The sequence below is a fragment of the Bos indicus genome, chromosome 12 (genome assembly GCF_029378745.1).
Source record: "Bos indicus isolate NIAB-ARS_2022 breed Sahiwal x Tharparkar chromosome 12, NIAB-ARS_B.indTharparkar_mat_pri_1.0, whole genome shotgun sequence".
NCBI classification, from domain to species: Eukaryota; Metazoa; Chordata; class Mammalia; order Artiodactyla; family Bovidae; genus Bos; species Bos indicus.
This window is the reverse complement of record NC_091771.1, coordinates 28,589,801-28,605,319: the sequence shown is the minus strand read 5'-3', so window position 1 is coordinate 28,605,319 and position 15,519 is coordinate 28,589,801. Positions and strand designations below refer to the sequence as shown.

General features: G+C 41.0%; 2 protein-coding genes across 41 annotated transcripts in view; one reads left to right on the top strand and one right to left on the bottom strand.

Moving 5' to 3' along the window:
* FRY (FRY microtubule binding protein) overlaps window positions 1-8,943 on the top strand; it is a 329,636-nt gene extending 320,693 nt beyond the window's left edge. For 5 of the 8 annotated variants that reach the window (XM_070800572.1, XM_019971430.2, XM_070800574.1 and 2 more), the window contains 4 exons: window positions 3,447-3,464; window positions 5,500-5,610; window positions 6,973-7,175; window positions 8,285-8,943. In XM_070800572.1, the coding sequence (XP_070656673.1) occupies window positions 3,447-3,464; window positions 5,500-5,610; window positions 6,973-7,175; window positions 8,285-8,543 (591 nt within the window). In that variant the 3' untranslated portion in view covers window positions 8,544-8,943. The remainder of the gene's footprint in view (window positions 1-3,446; window positions 3,465-5,499; window positions 5,611-6,972; window positions 7,176-8,284) is intronic. The other 3 variants (XM_070800573.1, XM_019971431.2, XM_019971436.2) reach the window with 1 other exon arrangement.
* Window positions 1-15,519, bottom strand: part of ZAR1L (zygote arrest 1 like) — a 110,116-nt gene that overhangs the window by 21,586 nt on the left and 73,011 nt on the right. For 28 of the 33 annotated variants that reach the window (XR_011569879.1, XR_011569880.1, XR_011569881.1 and 25 more), the window contains exons 4-6: window positions 8,260-8,767; window positions 5,817-5,933; window positions 788-904 (exon numbers count right to left, since the gene is read on the bottom strand). The gene's annotated coding sequence lies outside the window, so the exon portion shown is untranslated. Of the gene's footprint in view, window positions 1-787; window positions 905-5,816; window positions 5,934-8,259; window positions 8,768-15,519 lie in introns of those variants that run through there. The other 5 variants (XR_011569863.1, XR_011569865.1, XR_011569883.1 and 2 more) reach the window with 5 other exon arrangements.

Here is a 15,519-nt window from a genome sequence, read left to right as displayed (position 1 = left end):
ACACTAACCCTCTTGGTTGTGTGTTTCCTATCCCTGCCTAATCCATGAATGGGAGAAGCCTGCAACCTCTGTTCTACAGATTGAACAACAAGCTAAATGTTGAACAAGACAAAATGTTTCTCCAGCTAAACTGTAACCCATTAAACTTCAGATAGTCAGTCGTTCTCTATAAGGAATCTCTTTTCTAGACTGACTAAGGAAATGCCTCCTGAAGTGGAAGTTTTCTTGAAAAGTAAATACTTCAAGCTGTGCAATCTATATTAGAGGCTTAAACGTATTTATCTTTCAAAATTTTGGAAGATATTCATGACAAATGTCCAAAAGAACTACTCAATAAATGTAATACAACAGTCATCAATGTGCCAGAGCCAAGTGATGTTAGCAACAGTGAGAACGTATTGTTTCTACCTGCTCAGGAGGTCACAAGCATCTATATAACAGAGTGGGCTTCCCAGGTGGTGCTAGTGGTAAAGAACCTGCCTGTCAATGCTGGAGACATAAAAGACACAGGTTCGACCCCTGGCATGGGAAGATCCCCTGGAGGAAGGCATGGCAACCAACTCCAGTACACCTGCCTGGAGAATCCCATGGATAGAGGAGCCTAGGGGCTCCTAGGGTCACAGAGTCAGACACAACTGAAGCAACACATGCAACACAAAAGTAGGAAAGCTTCAACACTTGGCTAGATTTTCTAAATTCTATCAAGTTTAGTTTAAACCAGTGACTTTCAGAGATTAAACATGGTGAAAACCATAGCTAATATATTAACAGTAATACTGTGACTTACCTTCTGACATGTCAAAAATTTCTAAGGGGGGGACATTCCTTGTGGTTCAGTGGTTAAGACTCCACACTTGCAATGCAGGGAGGGGCAGGTTTGATCCCTGGTCAGGGAACTAAGATCCTGCATGCCAAAAAAAAAGAAAAATTCTTAGATTTTTCACCTAACTAGCTGTCATAAGCAAAGCACTCCTTTCAGAGCAGAGTACAGACAAACAAGAATGGCTGTGCTACCGCTGATGTCTAGGCTTTAAAGCTACCTTGTCTACGGTGGGTTCTTAATATCTTGACTTAATTTTTCTTCTCATTTTGAGAAAACATACCTCCAAATCCAGTTCAATAAATCACGCTGTATCAGGTGTACAGGAACAGGGCTTAAAGAAAATGTTTGTGACCAAATAAAACAGTGACATTTCCACATTTTCAAAAGAATCTTGAATCACCAAAAACAAATACATCTGTAAAGATTTCTCAAGGGATTATTTTTACAACCTGGATACCAGAAAATATTAGCACAGGGCGGGGAAAAAGCTTAACATTTTCCTTGAAAGGCATTTTTCACTATCTTTTTGAAACTCTAAATGCAAACTTGGTCCCAGCCTGAGGCCAAGGAAAGGATTTTTGAGATAGTAAATATCAATGCAGCTTAGACTAGCCTACCTAAAAAGGAGTGTGTAAGAAGGACTCGGAGAACCGGTGTTCATCAAGTTGGCCAGCTCCCAAGAAACACAATTTTGTGCCCTGAGTGCCAGGTGGGAGGAATTTGTTGACAATGAAATTCCTTAGCATGAGGCTGGAGTCAGAAAGTCTCGTTGGCCTTCATTAAACAGAGAAGATTTTCCTTTAGCTGATCTGACGACCTTCTGGGATTACAACCTTGTTTTGGAAACCAGTAAAAAGACAGCAGTTTCTTCACATAAGACCCTGTAATTGCTCAGTACTTGCTTCTTTCCATGCTTCTGGAAAGTAAATTCCATGGGAGAAGCAGTTACATGCTAAGGTGCTTACTAACATTTCAATCAAATTTGATGTTTTCTAAAAAGTCCTCACAGTGGAGACTCTGTACGTGTAGATTTAAGACTAGCCTTGTAATCCTTTCTTATGTGACTCTGTCTTTCAGTCGTATGTAAGGTTTGGTTATAAAAATGTCTAGCATAATCGTTATAAAGTTTTCTTGAAAATAGTAAATAACTTGGGTTGTATAATCTTTATCACAGGCTTAAAGCTTTAAAATCTATTTACAGCCAGGGTCAAAAAAACTACTCAATAAACTTGATACAGCAGTCATCAATGTGCCAGACCCACATGGTATTACTAGCAAGTGAGACAAGAAGAGACCCTGAGAAGGCAGGGGGTGAGGGAGTTGGTACTGATGATGCTTTATGTTTGAAGATACTAATAATTTGATAGTTTTATTAATAATAATTTGCTGGCTTTATTTTTTGTATACTGTACCTTATGTTAAGTACAACATATTAAACTGATGATAATTTAGGTTTTTTTGGGAAAGAGTTTTAAAGTAAGTGGTTTTTGTTATCGGTGATTAGAAATAGAAGATCCTTAAATATTTTGAATATCCAGAACCAGATGTATTGACCCATAGTTAGAAATGGCCAAGTGGATTTTTTTTTTAATATTCAGTCAGGTTGTGGTAATCTCTTACCACATACAGAAACCTTCCCTAACAAGTCTATGATTACAATATGGTGACACCAAAAATATGACAGCTGTAGCTGAACATGGCCCAAGTACAAATTTATATTCTTCTAGACTAATGGTTGGTTCTAGAAGACTTTTAGAAATTCACTAATGGGGGAAAAATTATAAAAAATAAAATGCAAGGTTACTTGTTATAGCTCACACTTGTTTGGGAGGATAAAGACAACATTCAATCCTTTGAAGTAATATATAGCTCTCCTGTCAGAGGGCTTCCCTTGTGGCTCAGTTGGTAAAGAATTGGCCTCCAAAGCGGGAGACCTGGGTTCAATCCCTGGGTTGGGAAGATCCCCTGGAGAAGGGAAAGGCTACCCACTCCAGTATTCTGGCCTGGAGAATTCCATGGACTATAAGGTCCATGGGGTCGCAAAGAGTCGGACAGAACTGAGTGACTTTCACTCACTCCTGTCAGATATTCTCAATGTGGAAAGCAATAGGACTAAAGAAAATGCCACTTAGATTGTTAATTATATGCTAATTAGATAGTCATAGTTCAGCAGATACGGAGCCAAGCACATAAAAGACTCTGCCTTAACTAACATTTAGCAATGACTGTTTGGGGCGGTAGTTCTTCCAAATTAATCCAATGGCATCTTCACAGTTTTACTACATTTACATGTTATTCACATTTAAACACTAAAATCTTCAAGCAATACAAGTTTTCACTTACGGCCTCCAAGATCAACAAAGCAACTAATCAAGAGAATCTAAAGGATCGCAAATTATGTTTTCCAATGACACGTTTCCCATTAGAGCTTGTCTTAAACTGGACCGCTGTGCATGTTGAATGGGTACAACATTTGCAAGCATTTATCACGGTGGGGCGAGCGATGCTAATACTGCTGGACGGCTCTGCTCTTGAAGAGGGCCGTGCTCTCTGCTGCATGCAGTACACTGACCCTGTACTCTCTTTCCTTTCCTTTGTTTCCTGTGCCATGCTTGCTGTGTAGCAAATGGAATCTCTTGCAGTAAGTTAACTTTCTTTCATACTTTGTCCATTTAGGCATGGACCCATAACAAATCTTATTTTTACTGTGACTATTATATCTTTTAGCATGTTTTTCCCTTTTTTGTTTCATTTTCTTTTATTTGGTAGACTAAGACATGTAGTTTTTATTAGATTCCAGGCTGCTTTCCTCCCAAAATAGAAACCTATGTTGCTATGAACTCCCATGCGCTAGGTGGGGTATTTCTAGTAATAACTACCATTACTGAACACTTAGAAAAGTCAGGGTTTTCATAGCTGGGTTTCACCCTAACTTGTGAAAGGTAACATTCTGTTTTTAGATGATACTTTTTTATCTGAAAGTTGTCTTTAATACCTGATTTTGAAAGGTTTCCACAAACAAAAGTTTAAATGATCATAAAATGTGTTACTAAAACAACCAAAGACCTAATTTGCATTAATGAGTGAGTATAGCTACTTCTTTAAACTTAGGCTTGTTATAAGCACTGAGAGATCACAAAAATTTAAGTAGAATTTCCCCCTACCCTAAGGGCCAGGGAGAAAGGAGAAAGAAAAACTCTATCCAGCATGGTCTTAGCACGAACTAGAGTCATTTTTAAAAATTAGGATCAAACGTATGTTAATAATACCATTAATGGAATATTCTTCCTAAAAACCTAAATTTAAATTCTTGTCATTTCTCTCCTTAAAGTGATCTGGGGAAAAAAATTTTACGTCACCTCAGCAGTCACCTAAGCACCTCAGCAGCTCTCAATTCTGCATTCTTTTTAGTCATATTAAGCTTCCCTGGTGGCTTAGATGATAAAGAATCCACCTGCAAGGCGGGAGACCTGGATCAGTTCCTGGGTTGGGAAGATCCCCTGGAGGAGGGCATGGCACCCTACTCCGGTATTCTTGCCTGGAGAATCCCTACAGACAGAGGAGCCTGGTGGGCTATAGTCCATGGGGTCACAAAGAGTTGGACGTGACTGAGCAACTTCCACACACACACCAAGAGTAAAAGAAAGGCCCTGTTTATCCTTACTTAACCACATTTGAATGGTGAAGTGTTGGTTTAAGCCACATATTTAACCCACTTTCACTGATGACTGCTGAGCCATGCAGTTCTATCTGGTGAAGGCTGTCCTTTTTCCTCTGGCAGAATCCCATCCTCTACTTAGCAGCTAACCCTTTCCTGGGATAAACAGGCAAAGTTTAGAGGCCATTAAGCAGATACAGCTCAAACAGTAGTCATGATCATCGGTGTTGGAATTACTCATGGTTTATCCTTACTTTACAGTACATGTATGCTATATAATGAAAACATTTTCAATTCCAGAGGTGTCTATAGGGCTTAAGGCCCATTTTGTAGGAATAGTTTTAAAAAATTCTTTCCACAGAAAGTTTTGCATGCTTTTCATCATTTCTCCTTTTTGTAAGCACTTTGGGCCCTTTTTATATCTAATTCAACATGTATCTGTTGAGCACTGAGTAGAAACATTGTCGGTAAAACTGGCACAGAACCTTAGACAATCACATGACTTTTCCTGTGTTTACAAACTTTAAGATCCGTGCCTGCACCCTAAGTGGCAGCCAAAATCGTCACGAGGAATAATCTCTCGAGTGTCTCCTGAATTGATAAATTTTGACACCTAGAACCACTTAATGTCGTGCCTTTCAAATATACTTTTAATAAAAAGAAAATGTTTTAAAAGACATATAGCTTATAAAAATTAACACAACCACAGCTGTAATTTGTAGATATTACATCTAATGGACAAATATAATGGAAATTTGGCAGTTCACCAAGTCCCTTTATAGCTACTACTAATTCTATTTAGTAATCTTACAGGATTTGTTTTATTCTATATTATACTGTGAATTTCTCACTGATATTCATTGATTGGATTTTATTGTTCTGTGTTATTTAGAATGGTAACAGCTAGTTACGCTTCCTTGTTTTAAAAAGAAAAAATGTTCGTCTCCACTAAGATTTCACTTACTATGTAAGAATGATCCTTAGTAACTATTTCTTCCTACACAAATTCTCTCTTTAGCAACTGGAACTGTGTCAGAGGTTGTATAAGCTACACTTCCAGCTGCTGCTGCTTTTTCAGTCCTACTGTAAGCTCATCGGCCAGGTGCACGAAGTCAGCTCCACGCCAGAGGTGAGCACCCCACCCCCAGCCCCAGGTCCTGCCATGAGCTCGGCACTGCTTTTCCTTTGTTCTGCCCCCGACCAGTCTGTGTGTAATAAAATCACTTGAACATTTATAATCATTTCACTTAAGCACAAGTCTTAAAACACTAGTGTCTCCTATTTATTTCCATGCTCCTTTGGTGGTGCCAGGACTGGGCGAGGCAAGTGACCTACCTGGACACAAAATGCAAGGACAGCCTTGAGGGTCCCGGGGAGCCAGCTCGGCACAGCGCTGAGGGAGGTGCTCACCCTAGCGATGAGATCCACACACCTTCAGTATTTAAAACTTACCTAGATTTGAAATAAGAGATTAACTTTCAAGCTTTAAAAACTATGTGTCTAAGACAGTCTAACAACTATATAAAAGGCTTATTAACTTCTTTTAATTTTGAGCCTGGGGCTGGAGTGTATCATTGTGTCTAAGCAGCATCTGCGTGAAGACTGTCCTTGAGGGCTTCAGTTCTATAGCTTGTTCAGTGAGCAAGCTGGGAATGAAGAAAGGCAAAGATATTGGGTAAATCAACTTCCCAAAGAAAACAGTCATCCTCAGTTTGCATTAGAAAGGAAAAAAACCTTTAAATTCACATCTGTTCTTTTTTTAAATGCTCTTGAGGTCAAATTGCAATACAGCTATCTTCAACAGTACACTTCAGGGGCCCTAGAAGTGACACAGATTCTCTTTATGGTTTATTTCTTAATAACACAGGATCTTCTGGTTCCAGTGAATCTGAGGGAAAATATCCTTACCTCTGTGATTAATACTAATGTGACATTACGATTTTTCCTCCTCTCTCTTAAAATTATGTCTTTCATCTTTTCCCAATGCATAGGGTTAGGGATAAAAATTTATTCTTCAAACAGGTCCATGTTCGTGATTACATTTATTAGGCACTTATGTGCCCAACTGTTTAAATAAGCTGTGAGGTGGATAACATCTTCAGTCTCACAGCACTGAAGGCACATAAGAGTCTATCTGCTTGACCATGTAGTAGTCAAGAATGCACAAGTGGCATCTAAACCCAGCTTTACCCAGCTCCCCCGCCTGTTCTCTTAGTGCATTTTATCTCTATGTGTTCCCTTCTACTTAAATAGAAAACATTAAGAGGAGTCAATCTTTTATACAAGCAGAGTATGCCAGCTGTTGATACAGTTATTCAATGCATACAGCCCCATAGCCCTACATATATCAAGCAGTATAGTTCCATCAGTCCTGTTTTTAGTTTACTGAGATATTAAGCTTGTGCTTAACCAGACGTCATACAATTTTAATTGGGGGTGTAAAATCCAGCCTGCAACTAAATACACTAAAAATACTTTTTTTTTTGAACAGCTGCTAAATATGTCCAGGGAACTGAGTGACCTAAAGAAAAACCTGAAGGAGGCCACTGCAGCCATTGCAGCTGACCCTCTTTACGTCGAGGGGGTGTGGTCCGAGCCAACCTTCACGTCCACTGAGGCAGCCATCCAGTCCATGCTTGAGTGCTTGAAGAACAATGAACTTGGCAAGGCTTTACGGCAAATAAGGGAATGCAGGTAACGGGACTATTTGTATTGTTGTTTCGTTGCTAAGTCACGTCTGACTCTGACCCCATGAACTTGTAGCCTTCCAGGCTCCTCTGTCCATGGGGTTTCCCAGGCAAGCATACTGGAGTAGGTTGCCATGCCCTCCTCCAGGAGATCATCCCGACCCAGGGATCAAACCTGCATCTCTTAAGTCTCTTGCATCGGCAGGCGGGTTCTTTACCACTAGTGCCACTTGGGAAGCCTGCTAGTTAGAGATGGTTAAAATACATGCGTGCCTAACAGTCACTTTGTCAGGGCTAGGTACTAAATCACTGTGGAAGGAACATTGAGATGTTTATATAAAGTCTCCTCAGATCCTTCCGATTACCATGACAGAAACATCAGGTTTCAGAACTTATTGTCTGAAATATGAGTGTTGGTTCTGGTTATCTGTCATCTCTAAAATGTTTAAACACTTGAAAGTATACTCCAAAATAATTTTAAAACTAATTTTTTGAATGTATCCTTTTTGGGACTTTCTCCCTACATTTTGATAGTATATTTACATTCATTGTAACCACAATGCTATAGCAAATAAATGTTTTAAGATTATAGGATTCCATTCTGGCTTTTTTTTTGGCCACATCTTAGTTCCTCAACCAGGAATCAAACCTACTCCCCTCTGCAGTGGAAGCTCAGAGGCTTAACCACTAGACAGTGAGGAAAATCCCCCTATTCCTGATATTCTTCTCTAGTTTTTTTAACCAAAACCAATAACAATTAATATTAAAATTGATTATAGTTATATTTACACAATTCTGATTACCCAAAAAAGCCACAGAATTATATTTTGGATGGCTGAATTGTATAGTGTGTGAATTTTACCTCAATAAAGCTTTTGTATTCATAAAGTAGTTTTCTTATACTAATAAAGGGGAGGGAGGTGGGAGGGAGGTTCAGGAGGATGGGGAACACGTGTACACCTGTGGCGGATTCATGTCAATGTATGGCAAAACCAATACAAAATTGTAAAGTAATTAGCCTCCAATTTAAATAAATAAATTTATATTAAAAAAAAAAAAGACTCAACCTTATAAATAACAGTGCCTCTAACCTCTGCTACTCTTTTCTGCCTGCAGAAGTCTGTGGCCCAATGACATCTTTGGAAGCAGTTCTGACGACGAGGTCCAGACACTGCTGAATATTTATTTCCGTCATCAAACTCTGGGACAGACGGGCACTTACGCATTGGTGGGGTCTAACCAGAGCCTGACTGAGATCTGCACCAAGCTGATGGAGCTGAACATGGAGATCCGGGACATGATCCGCAGGGCCCAGAGCTACCGGGTCCTCACCGCCTTCCTTCCCGACTCCAGCGTGTCCGGCACTAGCCTCTGACAGGAGCCTCCCATCCCCCATGGGCGCCAAGCTGGGGGTGCTGCCGTGCTGGGATGACGTCATTCGGTGTCTTCTCAGCCTTCAAAAGGCTTGGTCAGACTGTTCTCCCTCTTGTTACCTGCAGGACTTTTCATAAAGAGGATGGCAGAACTTCCCACGTGTAGCAATACTCTTAAGAACCAAGGTAGCATAGGACCGTTCTGGAACAGCCTCCATCCGTCATCCTGTGTGGCACAAAATCGCGTTAACCTTTTACTGAGCAAAAACTCACTACTGAAGATGTGACTTCCATTGCATACCAAAGCCAACTACTCTGAACAATACCCTCCTTTCTAGAAACAATTTTAGATTGGCAAAAGTGCAATGTTTTCTTCACTAAAAAATATTTTATATTCTAAAACTTGTACATTCTTTTTCCTTTTTTTTTTTTAACCTTTGTTTTTTGTGTGTGTGTGAGGTGAGCTGAGGAAGGAGCAGGCAGAATGAAGCTGGCCACTGAAAACTGTAAGACGGTCAAAAGCTGACAGCCTGTGTATGTGAAAAGGGAATTGTAAATGGACAATTTAATGTACACTGAAATTTGAATACCATTACTGTATCTAAAAGGAGCTGCTATGAAGTACCTTTCTTATGTTGCTAGGCTACTGTCTCGGAAAGCCCTGGATCTCTTTGCAGGGGTCTGTGATTAAGACCCTCGCACCAAAAATGGTCCAGATAGACCTTTTTTTAAGGATCTTGGCTGCTTTTTACTAGAATGTTGCTTTTATGAACATATTTATACTACAGAAGGATGAGTGTTAATTTTAACCAACTTTGCCATTTTGTAGAAAAAAGTGAAAGACATCCACATTATAAATTCCAAGTCTCTCCACCTGTTACGCATGCATATTTTAATATCCACGTGGATAGCCAGAAATAGGACATAAAGGTAAAATATGAGTTGTCACTTTGTTTCTTAAGAAATGTCATTTTATTTGTAATATATATGTAAAGGGCCATTCTTAAGTTTTCTCCTTAAATTTAATGCTGTCAAGTGTTAGCTGTGTGCATGTAAACCTGTTGCACATCAGAAACATATTCAAAGTTTATCTATGTAACTTATTCACTCTGTAAATACATTTAAAGTTTTTGTGATGTAATCTCGGTTGACATTCTGTTTAGAACTGCCTTTAAAGTAAAAAAAAAAAAAAATCATACTGACCACAGGTTTTATTTCTACTTAATGAAGATTTTTGCTTTGATTTATATTTTTGCATGTGAGTTGCCATGGTGACAATCTCAAGGAGTACCACACTCGTGTGTTCCATGATTGGCAGCCAGGGGGTTGTGAAGCAAGTACTATGACCCTGGGAAACAGGAGGTCTCTGTAACCTCTTGAGGTGGACACCAAAGACTGTAACCCTCAACCAGCTCTCACTACAATCAGAAGCAAGAAACCAGAAAACAAGAGCTCTCATTATCCACAGCCTATCATTAGGTTGTCATCCTTAAAATTTTGAAAGAGACCCATTAATGATAAGGAAAAAGTAGTGAGTTCTATTCTTTCACCACAACCCATCTATTCTTCACCCAACTCAAAAAATGGGATCATGGAAACACACAACAATCTAACTTCTATGGTCTTCCTACTTATACTCCTTAGATTAACCAATGTAACTTGTTTCCTAATATACAACTAAATCATAAGTAGTAATTCTCTAGAAGTATCCACAACAGAGTCTGATCCAAGATTTTAATTTTACCACAGATACAATTATTAACTGGGTTTTAATGACTTTCTGGACATTGCTGTCAACATACTATTTTGATGATTTTCAACTTACCCTAAAGATGATTAACCATAATCTGTAGGAAAAAATTGAATCACAATCTCTTGGGGGGCAGAGGGGGTGGAAATTTCACAAAATGCAGGTTTCTGTGGTTAACAACACTAGGCAACTCTGAGTTCTGCTGGGACCCCCACTAGAAAGGACTGATTAGTCATGACTGAATTTTCCACCGTGGCCTCTTACCCAGCAAAGAACCACCATGATTGGGTTATTCTTTTAAAAAGAGAGTTTTTCAGTAATATCATCTGTAGTTATGAGGGGGGGGGGTTTTCTGTTTATTTTTTTTAAACAGGTTAATGTGAAAGAGTTCTACTTTTCCTGCTTCTTAATCTCCTCTCCCTTAGTGAAGCAGAAGGGCCCCCTGAAGCTGCAGACAGGCCCCAGCGGAGCCCAACAATCAGTGACTTTAGAGCTGCCCTCAAGTCTCCTGGGGTATCGTGTTCTCCCTCTGTTACTGAAGCCTTAATGTTCACTTCCCCAGGGGTAGACACAGGAGAGGAGGAGTAGGATATCTGCCCTCTCCTTTAGATGCCTATCTCCTCACCTCTGAGGAGGAACACCTCCTCCTACCATCATGCTTTTTAGCCCCAGAATGTCACACACTTTATCCACTGGCACAAAAAGGCAATTCAGGCAGCTGTACTGCAACTTAAGACATAACATGATTAGCCTGTAGTGTCCAAATTGAGTATTTCAGTAAAAGCACCATACATTTTAGAGGCATGTGAATGTCCTATTCCCACCGACAGGTAAGACTGTTACTGTTAGTAAAGATGTGAGGTAAAGATCCTTGTAATTTAACACTGCACACGTGTGTACAAACATGCACAGAGTTGATTCTTAAGGCTTTTCAGGTTCCAAACCTTAACGCTATTCCTTTCAGTGAATTGTGGAATTACAGAAATAAGGTGGCGGTGGGGGGAGGGTAAAGGTCATGGCAGCTCTGTGCCCTCTCCCCAAACCCTGGCTACACACCTGTTCCCTGTGGGTGTTCATCTGTATCCTTGATCATATCCTTTAGCAAAAAAGCAGTAAACAGCACTACTATTTAAGGCACATCCCTCTCCGAAGCTTGGCATTATCCTTTCTACAATCTCGCTGCTCAGCACACAGATCAACATTAGCTCCCTCTTCTGGGAGCCTGGCAGAAACACAGATCCTCAGGTCCTACGCCAGACCTACAGATTCAGAATCTGCAGTTTAAGAGAACCCTCAGAGAGATCCCCGGACAAGGACCTGAGCTTATCCTCTCACGAAAACACCAAAATCACAACTTTCTGCTGAACAACCATGGGGAACAAATGACTGGAACCCACCAAAAAAGATAATCTACTATCAAAGACAAAAAAGAAGCCACAACAACACAGTAGGAGGGTTCCATTTGCCATTTAATCAAATCATATACCCACAGAGTGGGTGACCCACAAACTGGAAAATCATTTTATCACAGAGGTTCTCCCACAGGAGTGAGAATTCTGAGTGCCAGGTCAGGTTCCCCAGACTGGGGGTCTGGCCATCAGGAGGAGGAGCCCCCAGCACATTTGGCTTTGAAGGCCAGAGGGGCTTGACCGCAGGAACTCCACAGAACTGGTGGAAGCAAAAATGCCACTCTTGGAGGGTCACATAAGATTTCATGCACACTGGGACCCAGCAGAAAAAGCAGTAGCTTCATAAGAGCCTGGCCCAGACCTACCTGCTAGTTTTAGATGGTGTCCTGGGGAGGCAGAGGGCTGCTATGACTCATTGCAGGGACAAGGACACTGGTGGCAGAGGTATTGGGGAGTACTCATTTGCATGAACGGTCCTTGAGGCCATCATTTTGAGGCCAAGACCTAGCCCCACCCAACAGCACAAAGGCTACAGTGCTGAGATGCCTGAGGCCAAACAACAAAGGCCTGCCCTTCAGACAGGCTGCTTAAAGTCTTCCTGAGCTCACAGACACCTATAAACACACCTCTTGACAGAGCCAGCGATCAATGCAAAGAATTAGAGGAAAACAACAGAATGCGAAAGACTAGAGATCTCTTCAAGAAAATTAGAGATACCAAGGGAACATTTCATGCAAAGATGAGCTTGAAAAAAGACAGAAATGGTATGGACCTAACAGAAGCAGAAGAGATTAAGAAGAGGTGGCAGGAATACACAGAAGAACTGTACAAAAAAGGTCTTCACGACCCAGATAATCACAATGGTGTGATCACTGACCTAGAGCCAGACATCCTGGAATGTGAAGTCAAGTAGGCCTTAGAAAGCATCACTATGAACAAAACTAGTGGAGGTGATGGAATTCCAGTGGAGCTACTTCAAATCCTGAAAGATGATGCTGTGAAAGTGCTGCACTCAATATGCCAGCAAATTTGGAAAACTCAGCAGTGGCCACAGGAATGGAAAAGGTCAGTTTTCATTCCAATCCCAAAGAAAGGCAATGCCAAAGAATGCTCAAACTATCGCACAATTGCACTCATCTCACACGCCAGTAAAGTAATGCTCACAATTCTCCAAGCCAGGCTTCAGCAATACGTGAACTGTGAACTTCCAGATGTTCAAGTTGGTTTTAGAAAAGGCAGAGGAACCAGAGAACAAATTGCCAACATCCACTGGATCATGGAAAAAGCAAGAGAGTTCCAGAAAAACATCTATTTCTGCTTTATTGACTATGCCAAAGCCACTGACTGTGTGGATCACAATAAACTGTGGAAAATTCTGAAAGAGATGGGAATACCAGACCACCTGACCTGCCTCTTGAGAAACATATATGCAGGTCAGGAAGCAATGGTTAGAACTGGACATGAAACAACAGACTGGTTCCAAATAGGAAAAGGAGTATGTCAAGGCTGTATATTGTTACTCTGCTTATTTAACTTCTATTCAGAGTACATCATGAGAAACGCTGGACTGGAAGAAGCACAAGCTGAAATCAAGATTGCCGGGAGAAATATCAATAACCTCAGATATGCAGATGACACCACCCTTATGGCAGAAAGTGAAGAGGAACTACAAAGCCTCTTGATGAAAGTTAGACAAGAGAGTGAAAATGTTGGCTTAAAGCTCAACATTCAGAAAACTAAGATCATGTCATCTGGTCCCATCACTTCATGGGAAACAGATGGGGAAACAGTGGAAACAGTGTCAGACTTTATTTTGGGGGGCTCCAAAATCACTGCAGATGGTGACTGCAGCCATGAAATTAAAAGACGCTTACTCCTTGGAAGGAAAGTTATGACCAACCTAGATAGCAGATTGAAAAGCAGAGATGTTACTTTGCCAACAAAAGTCCGTCTAGTCAAGGCTATGGTTTTTCCTGTGGTCATGTATGGATGTGAGAGTTGGACTGTGAAGAAAGCTGAGCGCTGAAGAATTGATGCTTTTGAACTGTGGTGTTGGAGAAGACTCTTGAGAGTCCCTTGGACTGCAAGGAGATCCAACCAGTCCATCCTAAAGGAGATCAGTCCTGAGTGTTCATTGGAAGGACTGATGCTGAAGCTGAAACTCCAGTACTTTGGCTACCTCATGCAAAGAGTTGACTCATTGGAAAAGACCCTGATGCTGGGAGGGATAGGGGGCAGGAGGAGAAGGGGACGACGGAGGATGAGATGGCTGGATGGCATCACCGACTTGATGGATGTGAGTTTGAGTGAACTCCGGGAGATGGTGATGGACAGGGAGGCCTGGCGTGCTGTGATTCATGGGGTCGCAAAGAGTCGGACACGACTGAGCGACTGAACTGAACTGAACTGACAGAGCCAGAGGGCTAAGACCCAACTCTGTCCATCAATGGGCTGGCATGAATCCCTCCCACCGGGAAGCCTGAACAAGCCTCGGACCACACTCATCTGCCAGAGGGAAGACACCAGAAATGAGAGGAACTATAGTGCGGCAGACTGTGGGACAGTAAACACACAAAGTTAGACAAAATGAGACAGCAGAGGAATATATTCCAGAGGAAGGAACAAGATAAAATCCTAGAAGAATAAATAAGTTAAATGAAGATGGTCAGTCAAACCAAAAAAGAATTCAGAGTAATGATAATAAAGGACCCAAGATCTCAGATGTCCCTTTTATCATAGGAGACTGGAATGAAAAAGTAGGAAGTCAAGAGATACCAGGAGTAACAGGCAGATTTGCCCTTGGAGTACAAAATGAAGCAGGGTAAAGGCTCACAGAGTATTGCCAAGAGAACACACTGGTCATAGCAAACACCCTCTTCCGACAACACAAGAGAAGACTCTACACACGGACATCACCAGATGGTCAATACTAAAATCAGATTAACTAAATTCTCTGCGGCCAAAGATGGAGAAGCTCTATACAGTAAGCAAAAAGAAGACTAGGAGCTGACTGTGGTTCAGATCATGAACTCCTTATTGCCAAATTCAGACTTAAATGAAGAAAGAAAGTAGGGAAAACCACTAGACCATTCGGGTATGACCTAAATCAAATCCCTTACTACTATACAGTGGAAGTGAGAAATAGATTTAAGGGATTAGATCTGATAGACAGAGTGCCTGAAGAACTATGGACAGAGGTTCATGACATTTTACAGGAGGTGGTGATCAAAGACCATCCCCAAGAAAAAGAAGTGCAAAAAGGCAAAATGGTTGTCTGAGAAGGCCTTACAGATAGCTGAGAAAAGACTAGCTAAAGGCAAAGGAGAAAAGAAAAGATATACCCATCTGAATGCAGAGTTCCAAAGAATAGCAAGGAGAGATAAGAAAGCCTTCTTCAGAGATCAATGCAAAGCAATAGAGGAAAACAACAGAATGGGAAAGACTAGAGATATCCTCAAGAAAATTAGAGATACCAGGGGAACATTTCATGCAAAGACTGGCACAATAAAGGAGAGAAATGGTGTGGACCTAACAGAAGCAGAAGATATTAAGAAGGGGTGGCAAGAATACACAGAAGAACTATACAAAAAAGATCTTCATGACCCAGATAACCACGATGGTGTGATCACTCACCTAGAGCCAGACATCCTGGAATGTGAAGTCAAGTGGGCCTTAGGAAGCATCACTATGAACAAAGCTAGTGGAGGTGATGGAATTCCAGCTGAGCTATTTCAAATCATAAAAGATGATGCTGTGCAAGTGCTGCACTTAATATGCCAGCAAATTTGGAAAACTCAGCAGTGGCTACAGGACTGGAAA